Source organism: Phoca vitulina, unplaced genomic scaffold (assembly GCF_004348235.1).
Source record: "Phoca vitulina isolate PV1807 unplaced genomic scaffold, GSC_HSeal_1.0 scaffold8, whole genome shotgun sequence".
Lineage (NCBI taxonomy): Eukaryota > Metazoa > Chordata > Mammalia > Carnivora > Phocidae > Phoca > Phoca vitulina.
In genome coordinates, this window is record NW_022589711.1 from 47,353,231 (window position 1) to 47,375,870 (window position 22,640).

At 37.8% G+C, this 22,640-nt stretch overlaps 1 protein-coding gene across 1 annotated transcript in view; it reads right to left on the minus strand.

Moving 5' to 3' along the window:
• Positions 1–381: 381 nt before the first annotated feature.
• Positions 382–22,640, minus strand: part of LMLN (leishmanolysin like peptidase) — a 73,294-nt gene continuing 51,035 nt past the window's right edge. The window contains exons 13-17 of the mRNA XM_032406755.1: positions 19,708–19,840; positions 17,503–17,662; positions 14,757–14,887; positions 10,578–10,788; positions 382–1,561 (exon numbers count right to left, since the gene is read on the minus strand). Of these exons, the coding sequence (XP_032262646.1) occupies positions 1,461–1,561; positions 10,578–10,788; positions 14,757–14,887; positions 17,503–17,662; positions 19,708–19,840 (736 nt within the window). The 3' untranslated portion in view covers positions 382–1,460. The remainder of the gene's footprint in view (positions 1,562–10,577; positions 10,789–14,756; positions 14,888–17,502; positions 17,663–19,707; positions 19,841–22,640) is intronic.

Below are 22,640 nucleotides of genomic sequence, written 5' to 3' on the forward strand. Positions count from 1 at the left end.
GGGATGGTAAGCTCTAGTACCAGAGGAGAATTGCTTCTGAGGATGAGAATCTATTTGGTAATGGGAGGAGTGTCAAAAGCAGGAAGCAAAACATATCACCTCCTTTTATAGTTTGTTTCTGTTTTGTTTTGTTTTGTTTTGTTTTGTTGTCTGTTCCTTGGTCTGTGGTTTCTCTAGATAGTAGGTAGGGACAGTGGGAATCTCGTTCATCCATTCATATGCATTACTAATTAGATGAGGCATTTGGCTACCTTAAGAGAGTCATAGTTGCTCCTGCCATTTACTTGCGCTTCATTGAACTTCTTCACTTTGACATTGAGAGCACTGGGCAGGAATCACATTGCGTCAAGAACATCACCTCCTTTTAAAGCACAGGCAATTTTCTGACTTCTGTGGACTGAGGATTATGTTGTGGGTAAAGGGAGTCCTACTGAATAGGCCCTACTACAAACCTACACTTTGCTATTAGTAAACAATTCAGACCACCTTGTTTTGACTTATATTTTTCTTCTTATATATAATTTTCAGATAGTAGAAATTGTTCTGTAACAATTTCTTAGCCCACTTGAAAATAACTGCATATCTCTCTACGCAGTACCATAATTTCTTTTTATCTTCATTGGTCAAAAAGGAATAGTTCTATTTTTGTTGGGTTACAGTTGTCAAAATTATTATCTGAAAAACATACAATTATGTTTTCTTCTGTTTGCATGTCTTCAATGTTTTTACAGGGCAGAGTATTTTTCTCTCTCTGTGTCCACAGTTTTTCAAGTCATGATTAAACTACTGGAGATACAACTGGAAGGGCTACCAACGTGTAATCGTTCAGTAGTAAACTGCCACAGAGCTGGTTTGAAAAAGGCAAGCACGGTTAAATCATAAGATTTAGCAAAACATAATTAAAAAAAAACACCTTTTAGAACAATGAGAACAATGATTTAAGTGTACCAGGCACAGCCATTAAATTCAATAAAGATGTAATAGTGATGTAGAAACCCAATTCAATTACTATCTGTAAGTCAAAGGACAATTTATACTTTTGAGGACAGGATCCACAATTTATAATCTTGTAATAGCCATTTTAAAAAATTACTGCAGTACTGATGAACTTTCCCATCATTTTAGGTTAATGAAAATGCTGGGGTATGTAATCACTCTGAAAATTTCACCAATTATCCCATTTTCAAAGGCAAACTTCAGGCAGGTTATATATCCTGACAAATAAAAACGTGGTGACTTAGAATTCCTTCTCCTCCTCCAAGCTCTGAGGCTGCTGGGCTGCTGCTGAAGAGTGACTGCTGTGAAGTTCTGCTTCAAGGTCTGATTGTGGTCAATGCTTCCAACCCAAAGTCAGGAACGCCACTTCTGCCATCTGCCTAGGCTGGCACTCTCCCAGATTTTGTGCTTTGTTCAGAGGAACGTGACACAAAGGAATGTCTTGAGAATTCACTTTTCCATTTCTAGTGCCATACACACAGAAGAAATCCAGCCAGCAGAGGAAATAGATTGCCTAGCAGAAGCCAGAGGGTGACCACCAGGCTAGAGGAACGGGAACAGAGATCTAGGATTGAAAACAAAAAATTGACTTTCTGGAGACATTTTTGGAATAAATCATAGCAACTAGAAATTGACAGATGAGTAGAGGTGACTATTAAAAGATGAACAGGGACCACCTTGGAGAGCAGAATCAAAAATAACTTCCTGAGACCTAGATATGCAAAGTCATTTTTATACATTTATGGAAAAAGAAAATATTTTATGCAGGAAGAAAAGATGATGTACCCACCATATTGAGGTTAAAAGCAGCACCCCAAAAAAGAAAGAAGTGTCTTCAGGAAGTATCCCAACAAAGCTAAAGATGCTACACAGGAAAGTAAATAAATATATTGGCTATTCTAACATGGGATGCAGGACCTTCTTCCTCTATTCTTCCTTGTCCTTTTTAAGTAGGGTAACCCTATAATTTATCATCCCAAATCAGGGCATTTTGAGACAAGTGTTGCAATAAATTTCCCAAGATGGAACCACTCGTGCCTGTGGTGCCATGGCAGCAAACTGAAACTTAGATAACTTTTGTGTTCCTCCGTTTGACCAGAAACACAGTATAACTAGTAAACTAATCTTCAACTGCCAAGCCAACTCTGGTACTTGTACTTATTTCCTTTTTCCTTGATCTTTCTATTTTTTTTTTTTTAAGATTTTATTTATTTGACAGAGACACAGCGAGAGAGGGAACACAAAGGGGGGAGTGGGAGAGGGAGAAGCAGGCTTCCCGCAGAGCAGGGAGCCCGATGCGGGGCTTGATCCCAGGACCCTGGGATCATGACCTGAGCCGAAGGCAGATGCTTAATGACTGAGCCACCCAGGCGCCCCTTCCTTGATCTTTCTAAATAAGGTCAGCTTGCCAGCCCAGCTAATCAGCTTAACCCAAGTACTTCTTCCTTGTTCCCTACCTGTAGTCTTTTCCCCTTATTTTGCAGTTCTTTATACTCTTGAGATGAGACTGCCTACTTTATGAAGTGTGAAATAAAATTTGCTTAGATCAACTAATTTGTTCTTTTTGATTAACACAAGGGAATGCTATTAATAATTATACCAAGCCCACAGTACATGGACTGTCCCAGGTAAACCAGGACATGTGGTACCTGATCTCTAAATATCTGCCCATCTATCCATATTACCCCAGGCAGATATGGAAATGGCAGAAGAGGGGCGCCTGGGTGGCTCAGTCAGTTGAGCATCTGCCTTCAGCTCAGGTCATGATCTCAGGATCCTGGGATCCAGTCCTGAGTCGGGCTCCTAGTTCAGCGGGGAGCCTGCTTCTCCCTCCCCCTGCTTGTGCTCTCTCTCTCTCTCTCTGTCAAATAAATAAATAAAATCTAAAAAAAAAAAAAAAAAAAAAAAAAGAAATGGCAGAAGATTCTATGGGCTTTGGGCACTAGGAATATATTTTAATTTAGCCACGAGTTGTTCTCAGGGCTAAAATGACTTCTCAAAACAATTCTCAGAATAGAAAACATTTTTATTGCAGTCAAGAGACCAGGTCAACCTGACTTTTAGAATGAGCTGTCCTTTCTAATATTTTGATCAATAAAGAACCAACCAAGCTTCAAGTCTGACGTGCTTAAAAGGTAAGAAAAATAGGACTGGTCTTCAGCTATAGGATGAATAGAATGATAATGTCAAGGCACTGGAGCTTGTACTTCTGAGCACTATGCAGTGTGGAACAAGTATTTTAAAAAAATTATTTTTAAAAAATACTTGTGGCTGTAAGCCAGGTAAACCATGGGGAACTTCTATTCTTCCTCAATGGAATCATGCTGGTATTTGTTAAATCTTAAAAAAAAAAAAATCCCACTTAGCTAAGAATGGTTCTTCTAAAAGTGTAGTCCTTGTGTCAACAATATCAGCATCACCTGGGAACTTGTTAAAAATGCAAATTCTCAGGCTCTGACCCAGATCTTCTGAACCCAAAACTCTGGATTTTAACATGATTCTGATGTATAAAGTTTGAGAACTTTTGACCTAGGACTGCAATATCTAATACGGCAGCCACAGCTATATGTGCTATTTAAATCTAAATTAATTAAAATAGTTTCGGGGTGCTTGGGTGGTTCAGTTGGTTAAGCGTCTGCCTTTGGCTCAGGTCATGTTCCCAGGGTCCTGGGATCGAGCCCTCGTTGGGCTCCCTGCTCAGCGGGGAGCCTGCTTCTTCCTCTCCTGCTCCCCCTGCGTATGCTCTCTCTCTGTGTCAAATAAATAAATAAAATCTTTAAAAAAATAAAAATAGTTTCTCACATTAGCCACATTTTACATGTTCAACAGTCATATGTGACTAATGACTATTGTACTGGATAGTGCAAACTATGGAACATTTCCATAAACCCAGAGTTGATGTGGTAGAGTGGTCTGGGCTGCATTAAGGAATAGACCCTGAAGTGACTAATAACATAGGCATATTCCTTTATCTCCTGATTTTCAAGTTGGCCCAAAGGAAACAGGAGAAGTAGGCATTGTTTATCTACTGTTGGTACTAATATTTAACAAGCTTTTAAAACATTAATGGCAGTTCTGGAACATTTGTTCTTCAAAAACACTGCACTTTCAGTGCTAGTACTAATTAAAACGAAAAGATTCAGAAAGAGGGTTTCAAAATGAATTAGACAGATAAGATAAATTAGTTTTTATCTGAACTACATTATTTATTAGCTCATGGATAATACATTACTTTATCTCTTTATACCTTAGTTTTCTCATGTGTAAAACAATAATTCCTACCTCATTAGGTTTTGTGATGATTAAATGCAATGATACGGACATAAAGCACTTGGCAAAGTGTCTAGCATTCAATAAATGGAAACAAAAACAACCCCTACAATCTGAAGAGACTTGAAAGAATTCAGAAATAAATCTTTCATAGTCACTAATGGAAACTATTTTGGGCAATATATAGAACTATCTAATCACACCCTAGCACTTAGAAGTGACAACTAGAAAAAAGGAGAGAGAAAAGAAAGTCAGAGGTTTTTTTTTGTTTTTGTTTTTGTTTTTAAAGATTTTATTTATTTGACAGAGAGAGCACAAGCAGAGGGAGAGGGAGAAGCAGGCTCCCCACTGAGCAGGGAGTCCAATGCGGGACTCGATCCCAGGACCCTGAGATCATGACCTGAGCCAAAGGCAGCTGCTTAACCAACTGAGCCACCCAGGCGTCCCAGAAAGTCAGTTTTACATTCTTTTTTTTTTTTTTTTTTTAAGATTTTACCCACCCATCTGAGAGAGAGAGAGAGGAGAAGGAGGAGGGAGAGCACGAGCAGGGGGAGGGGCAGACAGAGGGAGAAGTCGGCTTCCCACTGAACAGGGAGCTCCACCCCAGGACCCCGAGATCATGACCTGAGCTGAAGGTAGACGCTTAACCAACTGAGCCACCCAGGCACCCCAGAGTTTTACATTCTAAAAGAAATTACAAATATAAGAAAAGGCTATGCAAACTAACACCTAAGAACAACAATAACAAAAATCAGAAGAATTTAGGGAGAATATCTTTTACACTTCCTCCAGAATATTAGCATTTTTAATGTTTTATAGGCATGCTTAAAAACCTAAAAAAATACTTTCCTAAGACAGATCAGGGGTGATAATTTGTTTAATAAGGTTCATCATAGGTTAATTCTAATTATTAGTATTTCTCACACAGGTACATTTAAAGCATCAAAATATTTTTACATATTTAGTGGGTCATAAAAAAGTATTACACAGAAACAAACTATTTACCTGAAAGAAACATTTGTCATAGTTTCTGGCACATAGTTCAATAAACATTCAGTAAAGGCTAGTATGCTCAGTGAACACATTAACAAATACAGTAAGTCAGGATATTTTAGAATTTCAACAGTGATGTGTATGTTTAAAAAGCAATGCCTAAAATGTGTCTGTTCTTGTAATATTTATACATTTTTCAAAATTGTAGTAGTGATTTGGTGCTTGCAACGCTCTTTTGAGCATGCTTCCTCATAGAAATGGGCAAGTTAACAGGGAAATCAATCCCATTATAGCAGCACCATATCAGAAGGGTGACTGATAAAGCAGGAGCAGGATAAGCAGAGTTTAAGGTGCAGACTGTGCAGGTGATTTGCAATCTCCACCCCCCACCTCCTTTTAATAGATTCACTTCTCTTTGTCAGGCTCCAAGGACAGGAAATAATCATCTCATAGCCTCTTGACCGGGTTTGGATTTTCTCTCATTCCTAGACATTCTTCTACTCTACTCCCAAGATTCTTACCCCTGACCTAGCTGGAATTAACTATTTCAACTCTGCCAGTGGCTCAATCCTTGCTCATGTCTTGGACAATGAGATGGTGACAGATTGTCACAGTTACCTGAGATTAGGCCTGAGGATGGGAACTCCATCAGAACCACCTAACTTGTGGACTATCAGCCCTCTTATTCTAACCAAAGCAATTTAACAGTAACAACAAAATTAAGTCATCCTACCAGCTTCATATTAAAAGTAAAAGTTAACTAAGAATATTTAACACTATTTATACTATTTACCACACCAAAAGGACCTAAGATCTTTTTTTTTTTTAAAGATTTTATTTATTTGTCAGAGAGAGACAGAGAGAGAGCATAAGCAGGGGGAGCGGCAGGCAAAGGGAGAAGCAGGCTCCCCGCTGAGCAAGGAGCCTGATGTGGGACTCAATCCCAGGACCCTGGGATTATGACCTGAGCTGAAGGCAGATGCTTAACCAACTGAACCACCCAGGTGTCCCTAGGATCTTTTTTTTTTTAAGAGTTTATTTATTTATTTGAGAGAGAGAAAACAAGCTGGGGGGAGGGGCAGAGGGAGAGGGAGAAGCAGACTCCCTGCTGAGTGGGGAGCCCCACGTGGGGCTCGATCCCAGGACCCTGGGATCATGACCTGAGCCAAAGGCAGACGCCTAACCGACTGAGCCATCCAGGCGCCCCAGGACCTAAGATCTTACATCATTTCAAACGATTCATTATGTCATTATTATTATAACTGCAGAAAACAGCTGACTCCCTGAAGTTCTGTTCAGAAAAGAGTTAACATAGCAGGCCTGAGATTGCCATCCTTTGAAAGTCCTGCTTGCAAGGATGGTTTAGCTGGTATCTGAGAACAGGTTTCTGCCAGACTTCACCCTATTGCCAACCTTTGCTGATTCTGCTTTGTATCTCTTCACTTTAACAAATCTTAGCCATAAGTACAACTACAGGCTGAGTCCTGTGAGTCCTCGAGAATCACCAAATCTGGAGGTGGTCCCAGGCACCCCCACAAGTACCAGTCTTCTAAAACTCACGCTCTACCTAACAGTTCGTATCTGCAGAAAGTCCCCAGGATTTGGGAAATAAAGGAAACTAAATCTTAGAGGTGGAGAAACTGAGGTGTAAATGAATGCAGCCCTCCATTTTCAACCAGACCATGGAACAGGCAAAGGGCTACCCAGTTCCATTTAAAAAATACCTCCAACTGAGAAAATGAAACAGTACATAAGATCTTTATTATTCATATTCTAAAATATCAGACTGCCATAAAATCACAGAGGTCATTTAATTAAAATCTCATAGATCTTAGGTCAAAGCTTTAATTGAGAATTCATGAAATCTGCTTTTGTAACTCTCAGAAATGGGTCATCAGGCTCAGTTCACACAGCTTCAGTAATGGGAAATGGCCTTTTCTCAAGGTAGTTCTTTCCACTCCTCTCCTGGACTAAGGATCAAAAGGATTTAACTGGAATCTGTCTCCCTACAACTCTGTTCTGTTGTTCTCAATTCTACTCTCTGGAGTCTCACAGAATGAGAAAAACATACATCCGTGAAAACCACTTTGTCTCTACTAGCCCATCTTTCTATCTTGCTTTGTGCATATTTATGTGTCCTTGCACCTTTCTCTTCTTTGTGGGTATGTCAATCCCTTCTTTAACCATATTGTCCAGTGTCCTTCCCTTTCTTTTACCTCACCTACTCATAATACAGGCATTCCTTGGAGATAGTGCAGGTTCAGTTCCAAACCACAAAATAGGCAAATATTGCAATAAAACAAGTCAAATGAATTTTTTTGTTTCCTGGTGCATTTTAAAAGTTGTATTTACACAGTACTGCAGTCTATTAAGTGTGTAAGAGTATATGTCTAAAAAAATGTACAGACCTTAATTTAAAAGTACTTTGTTGTTCAAAAATGCTAACCATCGTCTGAACTTTCTGCAAGTTATAATCTTTTTTGCTGGTGGAGGGTCTTGCCTCGATGTTGATGGTTGCTGACTGGTTAGGGTGGTGGCTGTTGAAGGTTGGGGCTGGCTGTGGCAATTTCTTAAAATAAGACAACAGTGAAGTCTGTCACATCGATTGACTCTTCCTCTCACAAATGATTTCTCTGTAGCATGTGATGATGTTTGATAGCATTTTACCCACAGTAAAACTTCTTTCAAAATTGGAATCAATTCTCTCAAACCCTGCTGCTGCTTTATCAACTAAGTTTAATGTCATACTCTAAATCCGTTGTTGTCCTTTCAACAGTCTTCACAGCATCTGCACCAGGAGTAGTTTCCATCTCAAGAAACCACTTTCTTCGCTCATCCATAAGAAGCAACTCCTCATCCATTCAAGTTTTATCAGGATATTGCAGCAATTCAGCCACATCTTCAGGCTCCACTTCTAATTCTAGTTCTCTTGCTGTTTCCCCCACATCTGTACTTACTTCCTCCCCTGGAGTCTTGGACCCTCAAAGTCAACCATGAGGGCTGGAATCAACTTCTTCCAAACTCCTATGAATGTGGGTATTTTGACTTCTTCCCATGAAACACGAATTTTTTTTTAAAGATTTACTTATTTATTTATTTGAGAGAGAGTAAGACAGCGAGAAAGCACATGAGCACAGAGGGAGAGGGAGATGCAGACTGCCCACTGAGCAGAGAGCTGGAAGCATGGCTCGATCCCAAGACCCTGAGATTACACCTGAGCGGAAGGCAGATGCTTAACTGACTGAGCCACCCAGGCACCCCCCCTTTTAAGATTTTATTTATTTATTTGAGAGAGAGAGAGAGGGCACAAGCAGGGGGGAGGGGTAGAGGGAGCAGATTCCCCACCGAGCAGGGAGCCCTATGCGGGACTCGATCCCAGAATCCTGGGACCATGACCTGAGCCAAAGGCAGACACTTAACCGACGGAGCCACTCAGGCTCCTGGAACAGGAATGTTCTTAATGACATCTAGAATGGTGAATCCTTGCAAAAAGGTTTTCAGTTTACTTTGCTTGAATCCACCAGAGCAGTCACTATCTATGGCAGCTACAGCCTTATAAAATATAGTTCTTAAATAATAAGACTCAAAAGTCAAAATTACTCCTTGACTTGTGGGCTACAGAATGGATGCTGTATTAGCAGGTATGAAAACAACATGAGCCTCATTGTTCATTTCTATTGGAGCTCTTGGATAACCAGATGGATTCAAAACGAGCAGTAATTTTAAAAGGAATCATTTTTTTTCTGAGAAGTAAGTCTCAACGCTGGGCTTAAAATAGTAAACCATATTGCAAACAGATGTGCTGTCATGCAGGCTCTGTTGTTCCACCTACACAGAACAAAGGCAGAGTAGATTTGGTGTAATTCTTAAGGGCCCTAGGATTTTCAGAATGGTAAATGAGCACTGGCTTCAACTTCAAGTCACCAGCTGCATTAGCCCCTAACAAGAGGGTTGGCCTGCCTTTGGAAGCCTTTGGAAGATTTGAAGCCAGGTATTGACTTCTCTCTAGCTTTGAATGCTAGCTCAATGGCATCTTCCAACAGAAGCTTCATGTACATTGCAAATCTGTTGTTTAGTGTAGCCACTTCCACTGTTTATCTGAGCTAGATCTTCTGGAGAACTTGCTGCAGCTAATACAACAGCACCTGCTGCTTCCCCTTACACTTGTACGTTATGGAGACGTCTTCTTTCCCTAAACTTCATGAACCAACCAATACTAGCTTCCAACTTTTCTTCTGGAACTTCCTCACTTCTCTTGGCCTTCACAGAATTGAAGAGAGTTGGGGCCTTGCTTTGAATTAGGCTTTGCTTAAGAGAATGTTGTGTCTGGTTTGAACTTCTATCCAGACCACCCAGACTTTCTCCATATCAGCAGTAAGGATGTTTCACTTTTTTTTTTTTTTTTAGTCATTTGTGTATTCACTGTAATATCACTTTTCATTTCCTTCAAGAACTTTTCCTCTGCATTCACAACTTGGCCAACTGACACAACTAACTTTTGACATGCTTTCTTCACAAAGTTGAATCGTTTCTAGCTTTCGATTTAAAGTGACAGACATGTGACTCTTTCTTTTACTCAAATGCTTAGAGGACATGGTAGGGTTATTAATTGGCCTAATTTCAATATTGTTGTGTCTCAGGGAATAGGGAGGCCCGAGGAAGAGGAGGGAAATGTGAATCGTTGGTTGGTGGAGCAGTCAGAACACACACAATTAGCAATTAAGTTCACTTTCTAGTGAGTGTGGTTCCTGGTGCCCCAAAACAACAAAATTACACTAGTAAAATCAAAGATCACTGATCATAGATCACCATAACAAATATAATAATAATTTAAAAGTTTAAAATATTGTGAGAATTACCAAAGTGTGACACAGAGACATGAATTGAGCCAATGCTGTTGGAAAAGTGGTGCTGGCAGAGTGGCTGATACAGCGGGCGCAAGCCTTCCATTTGTGAAATATGCAGTATCTGTGAAGTGCAATAAAGTAAAGCAGACTAAAATGAGGTGTGCCTGTATAACGGAAATACATTTAATTGCTTTTTGTGTTTAATGAGCAGAAGTTCGTTTACACTTAATTTCATTTTTTTTTTCCCAAATCAGAGGGTCTTTAGAAAGGTTCCTTATCCTTGCTCTTACTGAATGGAAATATAATGTTTACTCACCTTCAGTTTCTAACAATGGTGGGAAGAAGGCTTTCCCATAAAATTGCAATTAGAAGAGAAGATGTTCCACCTGTTTTAAGAGTTTCCTTGAAGGGAATTTCCAACATTATATAAGAAAAGTCCTTGTCTTTACTCCAACCACAGAGACTACTCACCTAGTGGTAGAGCTCGGGTCAAGTTAGTAGCTGGAGGATCAGTTTCTGGAGGACAGAGCTCACAGAAGTCCCAACATGATGGGCAGAGCAGGTTACCATCATGAATCCAGCCATTCATCTGAATACTGACGGGGAGGACCTGCCCAGCTCGACTACACAAATATGAAGTGTTCTGAACCCAAACTGTCAGACCTTGAGGAGAACAAGAAACCTTCAAATAGGAAGAAAAAAAAATCAGATCAATAAGATTCTCATATATGATATATGAGCCATTTTCAACTACAGGAAAATACATTAGAATTTACTAAAAATACTGACCATAAAACACAATTTGGGACGTAGGCATATCTTTAATCTCATATAAAGAAAGTTAAATTATTCCGGTTCTAAAAGAATTTTCACTCTGTGGTAGTAGTTCTTCAACTTTTAGTTTATCACTTTCAAAAAATCTGAGGAAAGCTACAGATACTTTTCTTTAAATATACAAGACAACACACAACTTTACATACAATCTGGATTTATAGACCCCAAAGCCAATTTGTCAAGAATAACATTTCTGTAGGGGTGCCTGGCTGGTTTACTCTGTGGAGCAATGCAACTCTTGATCCCAGAGTTGTGAATTTGAGCCCCACATTGGGTGTAGAGATTATTTAAAAAAATCAAATCTTAGGGGCACCTGGTTGGCTCAGTCAGAAGAACACACAACTCTTGATCTCAGGGTCCTGAGTTCGAGCCCCACGTTGGGTGTAGAGATTACTTAAATAAATAAAACTTTAAAAATAATAATAATAAAATCTTATTAAAAAAAGAACAACGCGGGGCGCCTGGGTGGCTCAGTCGTTAAGCGTCTGCCTTCGGCTCAGGTCATCATCCCAGGGTCCTGGGATCGAGCCCTACATCAGGCTCCCTGCTCCGTGGGATGCCTGCTTCTCCCTCTCCCACTCCCCCTGCTTGTGTTCCCTCTCTTGCTGTGTCTCTCTCTGTCAAATAAATAAATAAAATCTTTAAAAAAAAAAAAAAAGAACAACGCTTCTATAGATTATAGTATCCTCATTATACTTCAGCTTAAACCTTTGTCAAAGAGTCATTACTTGTGGGGCACCTGGGTGGCTCAGTCGTTAAGCGTCTGCCCTCGGCTCAGGTCATGATCCCAGGGTCCTGGGATCGAGCCCCGCATCGGGCTCCCTGCTCTGTGGGAAGCCCGCTTCTCCCTCTCCCACTCCCCCTGCTTGTGTTCCCTCTCTCGCTGTGTCTTGCTTTGTCAAATAAATAAATAAAATCTTAAAAAAAAAAAAAGAGCCATTTACTCATATCATTTTCTCAAGTTACAAATTTTATAAATCAAATTTTTATTAGTTATTTTAAATTATAAAAATAATATATGCTCATTGTAAAAAAAAGTATTACAGCACAGAAATGTACATAGTGAAAATTTTTATTTTTTTTATTTTTTATTTTTAAAGATTTTATTTATTTATTTGACAGAGAGAGACACAGGGAGAGAGGGAACACAAGCAGGGGGGGTGGGAGAGGGAGAAGCAGACTCCCCGCTGAGCAGGGAGCCTGATGTGGGGCTCTATCCCAGCACCCTGGGATCATGACCCGAGCCAAAGGCAGACGCTTAACGACTGAGCCGAGCCACCCAGGTGCCCCCACAGTAAAAGTTTTTAATTCTTTTTCACTATCACAGATCCTCTGCTCAGGTATAAAAAAGGTTCTAGTGATTTTACATGGACTGGTAACATCTTTAAAGGTAGGACTCACATCTTAACTGCAAGGGGTAGCTAATCAAGTCAATTTTAAAAAGCAAACACATTAAAGCTAACTTTTTTAAAAAAGATTTTATTTGGGGTGGGCAGACGCTTAAGCGACTGAGCCACGCAGGCATCCCTCAATGTTGTTTTCTAAAAAGACTTCACATTAATTTCAATTATGCTACTTCACTTTATATATTTCTGGAACTTCTCTCCTGGGCCTAACTTCAAACCAAGTACATGGTTCTGAATATGTCTGATGGTGGCAAATTTTTACTTAGCAAGTTAATGTAATTTTTAGAAATAACCAAAAGTTGCCCAGAACCAAATCTAGTAAAGGCAGTTGACTAAACTGGCTCACATTAAGTTAATATAGGTAGGGGGATGTCCTTGAGTATAATACACAAAGTACTCGGGGAAGAGGGTGAAGCATGTCAGCAATTTGCACTTAAATGACTAAAAAAAAAATTTTGTACCATTCTTGCAGCTTTTCTGTCAAAATAAATAAAACAAACAACAAAAAACAAAACAGCTAATCCCTGTTAAGTGTTTGGAGACTATATACATTTTCCCACATAAATGGTGGTTAGTATTAAATTAACAAAATTAACTGACAACTCTAAGTACAGGGAAGCCAAGTACATTTATTCAATCTTTGTAGATGGCATTGCAAAACTGCATTAATCCCTTTGTGGTGCTGTGATGTTGACAGACTTTTAAAATAGCCTGAAGATGGGATGCCTGACTGGCTCAATCAGTAGAGCATGCGACTCTTGATCTAGAGATCATGTGTTCAAGCCCCACATTGGGTGTAGAGCTTACTTAATAAATAAAAAATACAATAAAATAAAATAGCCTGAAGAGGTCATCTTTGTATTATAGTTGCCACTATTCTAGCTTTATCCCCTTTAACATTTTCACTTAAGGGAATTTATTTCAAAAAATATTTTTTTTGTAAATGTGCTTATGTAAATGTGCTTTTTACACATTTACATTTTACATCTTACATAAATGTGCTTATGAAAGCATATTTTTATCATGAAAAGTGAAAATTAAAGCAATATATAACAGGAAATGGCCATAAAGAATAGTAATTATTGGGGCAGCTGGCTGGCTCAGTCAGTAGAGCATGCAACTCTTGATTTCAGGGTTGTGAGTTCAAGCCCCACATTGTGGGTAGAGTTTACTTAAAAAACAAAACAAAACAAAAGAATAATTTTTATTATTGGAAAAACTTGGAAAAGGTGTTTTGCTCCACACTAAGTGAAGGCAGTAAAACAAAATTTTATATTATGATTACAACCAGGTCAAAACTATGAATTTAATAAATACATAAATCTGCAATGGAATTTATCAGAAAATGGTTGCTGGATTATAGCTGTCAGATTATAGCTGCAAAGTATTTATTTTGAATTGTCTTTTGTAAGATTTCAAAGATAACTGAATTGGATAATATGTGAATTATATCTCAATAAAGCTGTTACCAAAAAAAGTTAATTTTATAAGTAACTTTAAAAGTAATAATTAAATTCCCAGCTACAGAAGTCCATTTAGACCTTGCAGCTGAATGGTACAAAGAATTCTTATTTTTCAATTTTTAGGATCACAATTTCCTCCCTGATATCCATTAGTAGAGTACGTTATACTCTTTAAGTTGGATGCTCCTAAGTTACAGAATGCCTCTATCTTAAGTTTTTTTTTTTTTTTTTTAAAGATATTATTTATTTATTTATTTGACGGGGGGAGAGAGAGTGACAGAGTGGGAGCACAGCAGGGGGAGCAGCAGACAGAGGGAGAAGCAGGCTCTCCGCTGAGCAGGGAGCCTGATGCAGGTGCTTGATCATGACCCGAGCTGAAGGCAGACGCTTAACCAACTGAGTCACCCAGGTGCCCCTCTTAATAAGTTTTTAATAAGGTGATGCAGTCATTTAAAATCAGATGTGCAAATGAGACAATTAAGAAAAAAGTAGTTTGCTACCTTTGGATTTCTAATTATAAAGGAGAAAACCTATTATTAATCTGTAGTTGATTTATTAATTCTTAAATCCATGGTTTCCTCAGATCTTATGAAATAAAATTGCAAATTTTTTCCATTACAAAGTAATATTTGTTCAAAAACAAAATTACATATATTCCATTATTTCCTTGGGATATATGCCCAGAGTAAAATTACTATAAAACTTGCTGATACATAACAATTATATGTTTTTTTAAACAAATGGAAAAAGGTAATTTCTCTCAAAGAAATGACAATATTTTCACAAAACATAAGCATCCAAACTAATATTTACATAAATAAATAAGTTAAAAGTATTAATCAGTACATTATATAAAATATAAAATATATTTTAAAATATAAAAACCACCGGTAATAAGATAAAATTATATAATATTTGATAATAATTATTAACAATCTTTTGTTTACCTGATAACATCCACTCCCCCAGTCTGGGTAACTCAGCTTCCTCTCACACTTTTCCATGACAAATGCTGATTTCTGAATTAGACAAACTGAATGAGGTCCATACTTTTCAGCACCATAGTTTTTAAAACGATCTGAAGCAAACCAGAGAATTTCTCTTAAAAATTGACTTTTGGCTCATAGAACAAGAAGCTGAAGCATTCCATTCTTATGGTTAAAAGTTGTTTTAAAGAAAGAAAATGTTTAATGGAAATTTTCCATTAAAAAAAAAATCAAGAGAAACGGGCTCCAAAATCAAACTGGGTTCTCAATAAAGGACTCAGTGGGAGGAAATTATTGTATCAAAAACAGGAGATAAAACTGGGCCTAGGGGCGCCTGGGTGGCTCAGTCGTTAAGCGTCTGCCTTCGGCTCAGGTCATGATCCCGGGGTCCTGGGATCGAGCCGCACATCGGGCTTCCTGCTTGGTGGGAAGCCTGCTTCTCCCTCTCCCACTCCCCCTGCTAATCTCCCTATCTCTCTCTCTGTCAAATAAATATATAAAATCTTAAAAAAAAAAAAAAAAAACTGGGCCTAAAGTATCTAAATTAGATATGGAGAGGAAATGGCACGAAGAATCATCTTTACTGGTAGTCTAAACAGGAGTCACCTCCGAGATGAAGCCAAGTGATTTATCTAATGAGGGCTTTTTTGGGGTGCTGCAAAAAGTTTTTGCAAAGTTTTCTTGTACTTTCATCGTATGCTATCTCCTGGAGGTCCATACATAACATGCTGATCTAGTCTCAGACTGAGCACAAGCATGCAGAGGTATAAGGTGAATTAAATGACCTCTAAATAGCTAATGGACAAAGGAATGAGGCACTTAAGCCCTAGCAATAATTTGTTCTCTTCACATTTAATACAAGTAAGTTTCATCTTTTTTGAAAGCAGAGTTCTTAAAGATAGGTATTTTATGTCAGTTTTGAAAAATCTTAATTATATAAGCTAAGAAAGAAAATGTAAAACAGAATAAAGGAGAACTTTTTTTATATTTATGAATATTTCAAAGTCCTTGAAAAACCAAGTGATCAGTGTCAAAAAAAGAAAACGGGGTGGTCAGCAAACTACAGCCCTCAGGCCAAATCCTGAAGGCTACCTGAAGGTTTTTACAAATAAAGTTTTATTGGAACGTTGTCATTAATTTACACATTGTCTATAACTGCTTCCACACTGTAACGCAGAGTTCAGTAATTGCAACAGAGACCACATGACCCACCAAGTTTAAAATATTTACTACTGGGCGCCTGAGTGGCTCAGTCGTTAAGCATCTGCCTTCGGCTCAGGCCATGATCCCAGGGTCCTGGGATCGAGCCCCGCATCGGGCTCCCTGCTCTATGAGAAGCCTGCTTCTCCCTCTCCCACTCCCCTTGCTTGTGTTCCCTCTCTCACTGTGTCTATCTCTGTCAAATAAATAAATAAAATCTTAAAAAATAAAAATAAAAAAAAATAAAATATATACTATTTTTCTCAAAAAAAAAATTACATTCTCTTTACAATAAACGTTTGTCAACTCCAGCTCTAAAACAATAAAGTGTGATACTATATCGTTGGCAAACCCATAATTGATAGATCCCTGCATTTCTCGGCTTTAACATGGAACTGCTGAATAGTTATAAGTTTTTAGACATTAAATAGGTGAGTGATGAAAAAAATGACTGTACAAATCCAGTTAAATCTACCAGGTTTAAAAACAAAAGGAAAAACCATTATGGAAATTTAAAATGTAAATAACAGAGTCTGTAATAAAGTACGGAATTGGGAATAAAAAGGGATCAGGTTTTGGGGTAACTGGGTGATGGACATTGGGGAGGGTATATGTTGTAATGAGCACTGGGTATTATATAAGGCTGACAAATCACAGACCTGTACCCATGAAACAAATAATACATTATATGTTAATTAACTGAATTTAAATTTTAAAAAAAGGACCAGGTTAGAAATTTTTATGACCACAGAGTGAAAAACTACCTATTGCTCTTTATTAACATATCAGATGTGATAAGTTTGTTTACAAAGGTGAATACCCATTATCATACTCTTTATGTGTATTAAAAGGGAATAAATAATATGGCACTATATCTTACTAGCCATGGGACAATAGTATTATTCTGATATCTGGAGAATCACATGTTACTTCTAAACTACATAAAATGCACACTCCTCAGAAGAGAAAAAAAATAGGATACCTAATATGATTTAATAAAAAGAGCTCTGCATTGGAGGATCTTACACTGGCACCAATTAATTGTATTACTAAGTGTCTCTTCGTTCACTTGTGAAATTCAATAATATGTTCTCTGTGTCTCTCATCAGGTTTTTCAAAGAATAAAATGAAATGATAAAAATGAAAGTGCTTTGCAAATGAAAACTGTCATGCAGATGTAAGGTACTACAAAAAAGTAGGGTGCATACATGTGCAAATGTATCTAAACAACTAACAATCCTTGTTATGTGTCCTAGTTCTAAGCATTTACTATGTGAATTCATTTAGTTCTCACAAGTACTCTATAAGATAGGTATTATCATCCCCTTGGCACAGAGGAGGAAATTGAGGCACAGAGAAGTTAAGTTACTTCTAAAAAATGGATACCAGTGGAACCATAATACAAATTCAGACAGTCTGCATCCTGGGTCTGTGCCCTTAATCCCTATTTTATATTGCTGATATATAATTTTAATATACACACATTTCATTTCACTAGACTACTAACCTGGTTGATTTTCCAATATTCTACAATCTGAGCTGCGCTGATATTCACCACTTAAATGCCAACTGAATTCCTGACTGAAAGGGCAGTAGTCAGCGATTTCTACTGAACCACCATAATAAGGCAAATCTTCTGTAGGTATTCCACTTAGTTCATCGAAGTACTACAAAAAAAAAAAATTATTAGGAAGACAGGAAAGTAAGAAAACATTCTGTATAATAAAAACAAAGTCCACAAGCAATTTATAGCAACCCTCTAATGCTGCATAATATAAAGAAGGTATCAGTGTACTTTTCTTCATATATAATAGAATATAAAGACAGTAATATACTACCTGAGGGCTATTTCAAGGTTGTTGTAGTTTTAGAAATAAGCAAGGTAAGTATATTCAAGTTTTTTACTAGATGACAAATTTGACTAGTGTTTTAAAAAGATGAATAGGAAGAGTTTTAAGAGTTGACAAAACAGGGCGCCTGGGTGGCTCAGTCATTAAGCGTCTGCCTTCAGCTCGGGTCATGATCCCAGGGTCCTGGGATCGAGTCCCACATCGGGCTCCCTGCTCTGCGGGAAGCCTGCTTCTCCCTCTCCCACTCCCCCTGCTTGTGTTCCCTCTCTCGCTGTCTCTCTCTCTGTTGGAAAAAAAAAAAAAAAAAAAAAAAAAAAGAGTTGACAAAACAGAAAACTAATCCAGAGAATTAAGATATTTTAAATATAATGTACTTCAAGTGTTTTTAGAAGACTTAATTTACGTGTTGTTTTGACAAACTTGAAAAAATAAAACTGTGATAATATGAATGAGATCATATATATAAAATACTTTGAGGGGCACCTGGGTGGCTCAGTCGGTAAGTGTCTACCTTTGGCTCGGGTCATGATTTTGGGGTTCTGCACAGGAGGGATCTGCTTCTCCCTCTCTCTTCCCCCTCTTTGTCTCCCCCCACCCCCACTCTCTCTGCCTCCCCCCTGCCCCCGCTCATGCACACTCTCTCAAATAAATAAATAAAATCTTTAAAAAAAAAAATACTTTGAACACCAAAGGAATAAGGCACCAGATAAATTTTAAAGATTTCACATTTATACCAACTCCCTGAATTATATTACTATGCCTAGAAATATAGTTGCCATCTTATGGTATCTGAAGCATTCAGTGGGATCATAAACATATGCAGGAAGCTCAAAATTCAGCAGCAATCATTTTATTTTTATTTATTTATTTATTTATTTATTTAAAGATTTTATTTATTTGTTTGACAGAGAGAGATATAGCGAGAGAGGGAACACAAGCAGGGGTAGTGGGAGAGGGAGAAGCAGGCTTCCCTCTGAGCAGGGAGCCCGATGAGGGGCTCGATCCCAGGACCCTGGGATCATGACCTGAGCCGAAGGCAGACGCTTAACAACGGAGCCACCCAGGCGCCCCAGCAACAATCATTTTAAATTATCTTCTGAGATAACACTTCTGACTACAGAATCCTTTGTAAATGGCAGGCAGAACTGAGGCGTTTCAGAGATGGTTACTGCAACAACAAACTTAAAGATCCAATCAGAGACTCAGACTGAAAGTGTGGGACCATTTCCTTCACCTTTTTTTTTTTTTTTTCCAGATAGAGAGAAGAGGGGCAGATAGAGAGAGAGAGAGAGAGACTTTTAAGCAGGCTCCATGCCCAGTGTGGAGCGCAATGCTGGGCTGGATCTCAGGACTCTGAGATCACGATCTGAGCTGAAATCAAGAGCCTGATGCTTAATTGACTGAGCCACACAGGCACCCCTCCTTCACCTTTTAGATCCCATGTGTCAAACCTTTATAAAGTAGAACTTGAAAGTTGGATAATATAATTGGATTTAATGAATTGGATTAGAGTAGCTCAGTTATTTCCTTTAAAGAACCTTGTTCTTCTGTGTAAATTAGAGGAAATTAAACACGAAGACTTTGGAAACAATTAGAAAAAAATACAGACCACTTAAAAATAGATCCAATAAATATTCTAAATGCTTTTTACTATTACTACAAGGCATTGCTAGATATTAATTGTTGTTGATTAGCACACTGGCTTTAAAGAATTGTAAGAATTCTTCATTTTTTTCTAACTTATAGAAAACATAAGTTTCATAAGTTGAAAAACTTAAGAGAATTCACTCTTCTAATTAAAAATGGAGACTTCTCTTTAAAAAGTTGAGTTGATTTCTAAAATTGCCCAAAACAAGTGTTACCTGGTACTCTTGAGGTAAAGGTTTTGAAAACTTCTGCAAATTACACACTGCAACTGCTCTCTGGTCCTGTCTGCAAGTTAACTGCAATGGATTACTTCTGAGTGTGTCACAGAAAGGGCTCAGCATCTGCCTCCTGCACGCAAAGATAAACACCATGGTATCAAACTCTAAAGAAAATATAACAAATCCATTTTAGAGCTTGTCTTTTCTATTATCATTTCAGTATACTTTAATAGCTTAATACTAAATGCTGAATCAGGTTATGAAGTTATTTTTAAAAGTGTAAAAAGAGGGGCGCCTGGGTGGCTCAGTTGTTAAGCATCTGCCTTTGGCTCAGGTCATGATCCCAGAGTCCTGGGATCGAGCCCCGCATCGGGCTCCCTGCTCAGTGGGAAGCCTGCTTCTCCCTCTCCCACTCCCCCTGCTTGTATTCCTGCTGTCACTATCTCTCTCTCTGTCAAATAAATAAATAAAATCTTTAAAAATAAAAAAAAAGTGTAAAAAGAAATGCTTAATGTAGATATGAACGATTAATGCTACGTGCACTATAACTTTATTCCACCATTATTAAACACAATTCTATTTATCTCTTCCTCTCCACTTTCGCCAGTAAAATGGAGTTCTGCAGACCTGATCTGCATGTTAAAGACAAATAATGAAATTCCTGATACTGCTTGGAAATGCAAATCTTCATAATCAATATAATGGAGTCTCAGAAAGAGATGGAGACGATGCCCTTCTGTCCTGAAGCTTCAAAGAGTGAATTTTTTCTATGCCATAATATAATTCAAAGACTCTTGTTTGACAGTTTGTTAAACTGAACACATTCACAAGATATCCTGCTTTCATGTGCAAAATGAAGATAGTGTGAATACTCCTAATTATTACAAGTTGTTCTGTTCTGTTAAACCTAATCTTGAAAGAATAATTTGGAAAAAGATGTCTTGTAATTTTCCAAAGACGTTGGAATCTATTGCATTGTTCTGTAAAAATAATCTTCAAATTAGTTGCCTTATTGATAATTACAATACAAATTATATTAATGTCATAACAGTAATGTTATAAATGAAATTCCAGTATTCTTAAACAATATAAATCCTGTTAAGACTGGTTACCAAATTGTAATAGGATTACTGCTATTTTTCCTCTTCTCCCACATGCTTGTTGGGGGAAAAAGCCTAGGTTAGATTTCTTATTTTAAGGAAAATTGATACTTGCTTCATTTAAGTTAACAAATATAGCAATAAAACATTTTTAGGGGAATTATAGCTTCTTGAGATAAAATGTGTAAAAGACCTACCACAGTCTTTGGTAAATGTGAAGCAGCACAGTGTAATAGGAAAGCAAAGGTCTATAAACCTTCACACAGGCTTGGTTTCAAATACCAGCTTATTTGATATTTGATATTTACTTAATTTTCCTGAGCTTCAACTATAAAGCACTCAGTGTCTAGCACATACAAGTTACTCAATAAATGTAATTTCACTGTCCACACCACTTTTATAAAATCTTTATATAAGGCAATTTTATAACTTTCTATGATAAAGTTTCCAATGAATATGACCAGCAGTTCTTATTAAGTCACTTCCTCGATACAATGAAATTCATTTCCTTTTTCTTTAAAATAAAACAATACATAATATTTACCTTAAATTAATTAAAATATGAGTTTTGCCTAAATGGATAAAGAGGAGTAAGGAACTTAAAAAATACTGATTTAAAAAGTTCCAAAGTTAGAGTTGGTCAAGATTCATGGCATATAATTCTACAGCAGTTCGGCCTAATAGAACTTTCTGCAATGTGCTGTCCAATATGTCTAATCATATAGTGGCTATTAACCACTTGAAATGTGACTAGTGCAACTGAGGAACTGAATTTTAAATTTTATTTAACTTTAATTAATTTAAATATAAATTTATATAGCCACATGTGGCTAGTGGTACCACAGAAAGAACTTTATTTTGTGTGTACATAGATTCAAATGATTCCAGTGAGTAAGGCTCTGTCTTTGCTCAGCTGTTCCCTCCTCACACCAGTCACCCAACAATGAAGGAGGTATCACAGCTGAAGTTAAGCACCAGCCCCTGCACTCAATAATGGTCATACTGGAATCTAAGATAACTCAGGGATATAGCCAGACTGGGTCTATGGTACCAGAAGTTGGCTTCTGTGCTATAAGGACTCCTGGATGTCAACGTTTCAAAAGTGGGACATTTGAATGCTTATGACAGGGATTAGCAAACTTCAATTTTTGGGTCAAATCCTGCCCATAACTGCGTTTTTGGTTTCTATGTTTCTTCTACAACTGTTTTTATAAATAAAGTATTATTGGAACATGGCCATGCTCATTCATCTTGTCTAGGGCTGCTCATGAGGTACGAAAGCAGAGTTGAGTAGTTGTAACAGAGACTGTTATGACTGAAAAACTAGGAAGAGGAGTTAGGTAATAATGCACCACTTGTCTCAAAACATAGAACCTTATTTTGTGTACAAAATATTTGCTACTTGGCCCTTTACAGAAAAGTTTGCGAACTTCTGGCTCATGGCTAAAAGGAGAGAATTCAGGGGACCAAAAGTTTTAGTTTTGAAGAATGGAGAAGAGGAAATTCCCTTCTGTTTTTGGTTTTAGGTGATCCTATAATCAGGACCTAAAGCAGAACAGAGTTGCAGCTGTTAAAAGAAAAAAAACTCTAAGCTCTTGTAGCTGCAATGTTAATTACATACTTCCTTTAACACAGTGCAACAGCAGTTCCCAAACTTTGCTGCAAAGTGAATTTTAGGGATCCCTAAAAACAATACCAATGCCCGGTTCCCACTTCCAGACATTCTGATTTAACTGGGATGGGCTGTAATGTGGGTATGGAGATTTAAAAAATCTCTAAATGATTCTAATGCACAGCAAAATTTGGGAAGTACTACGCTAGCAGACCAAG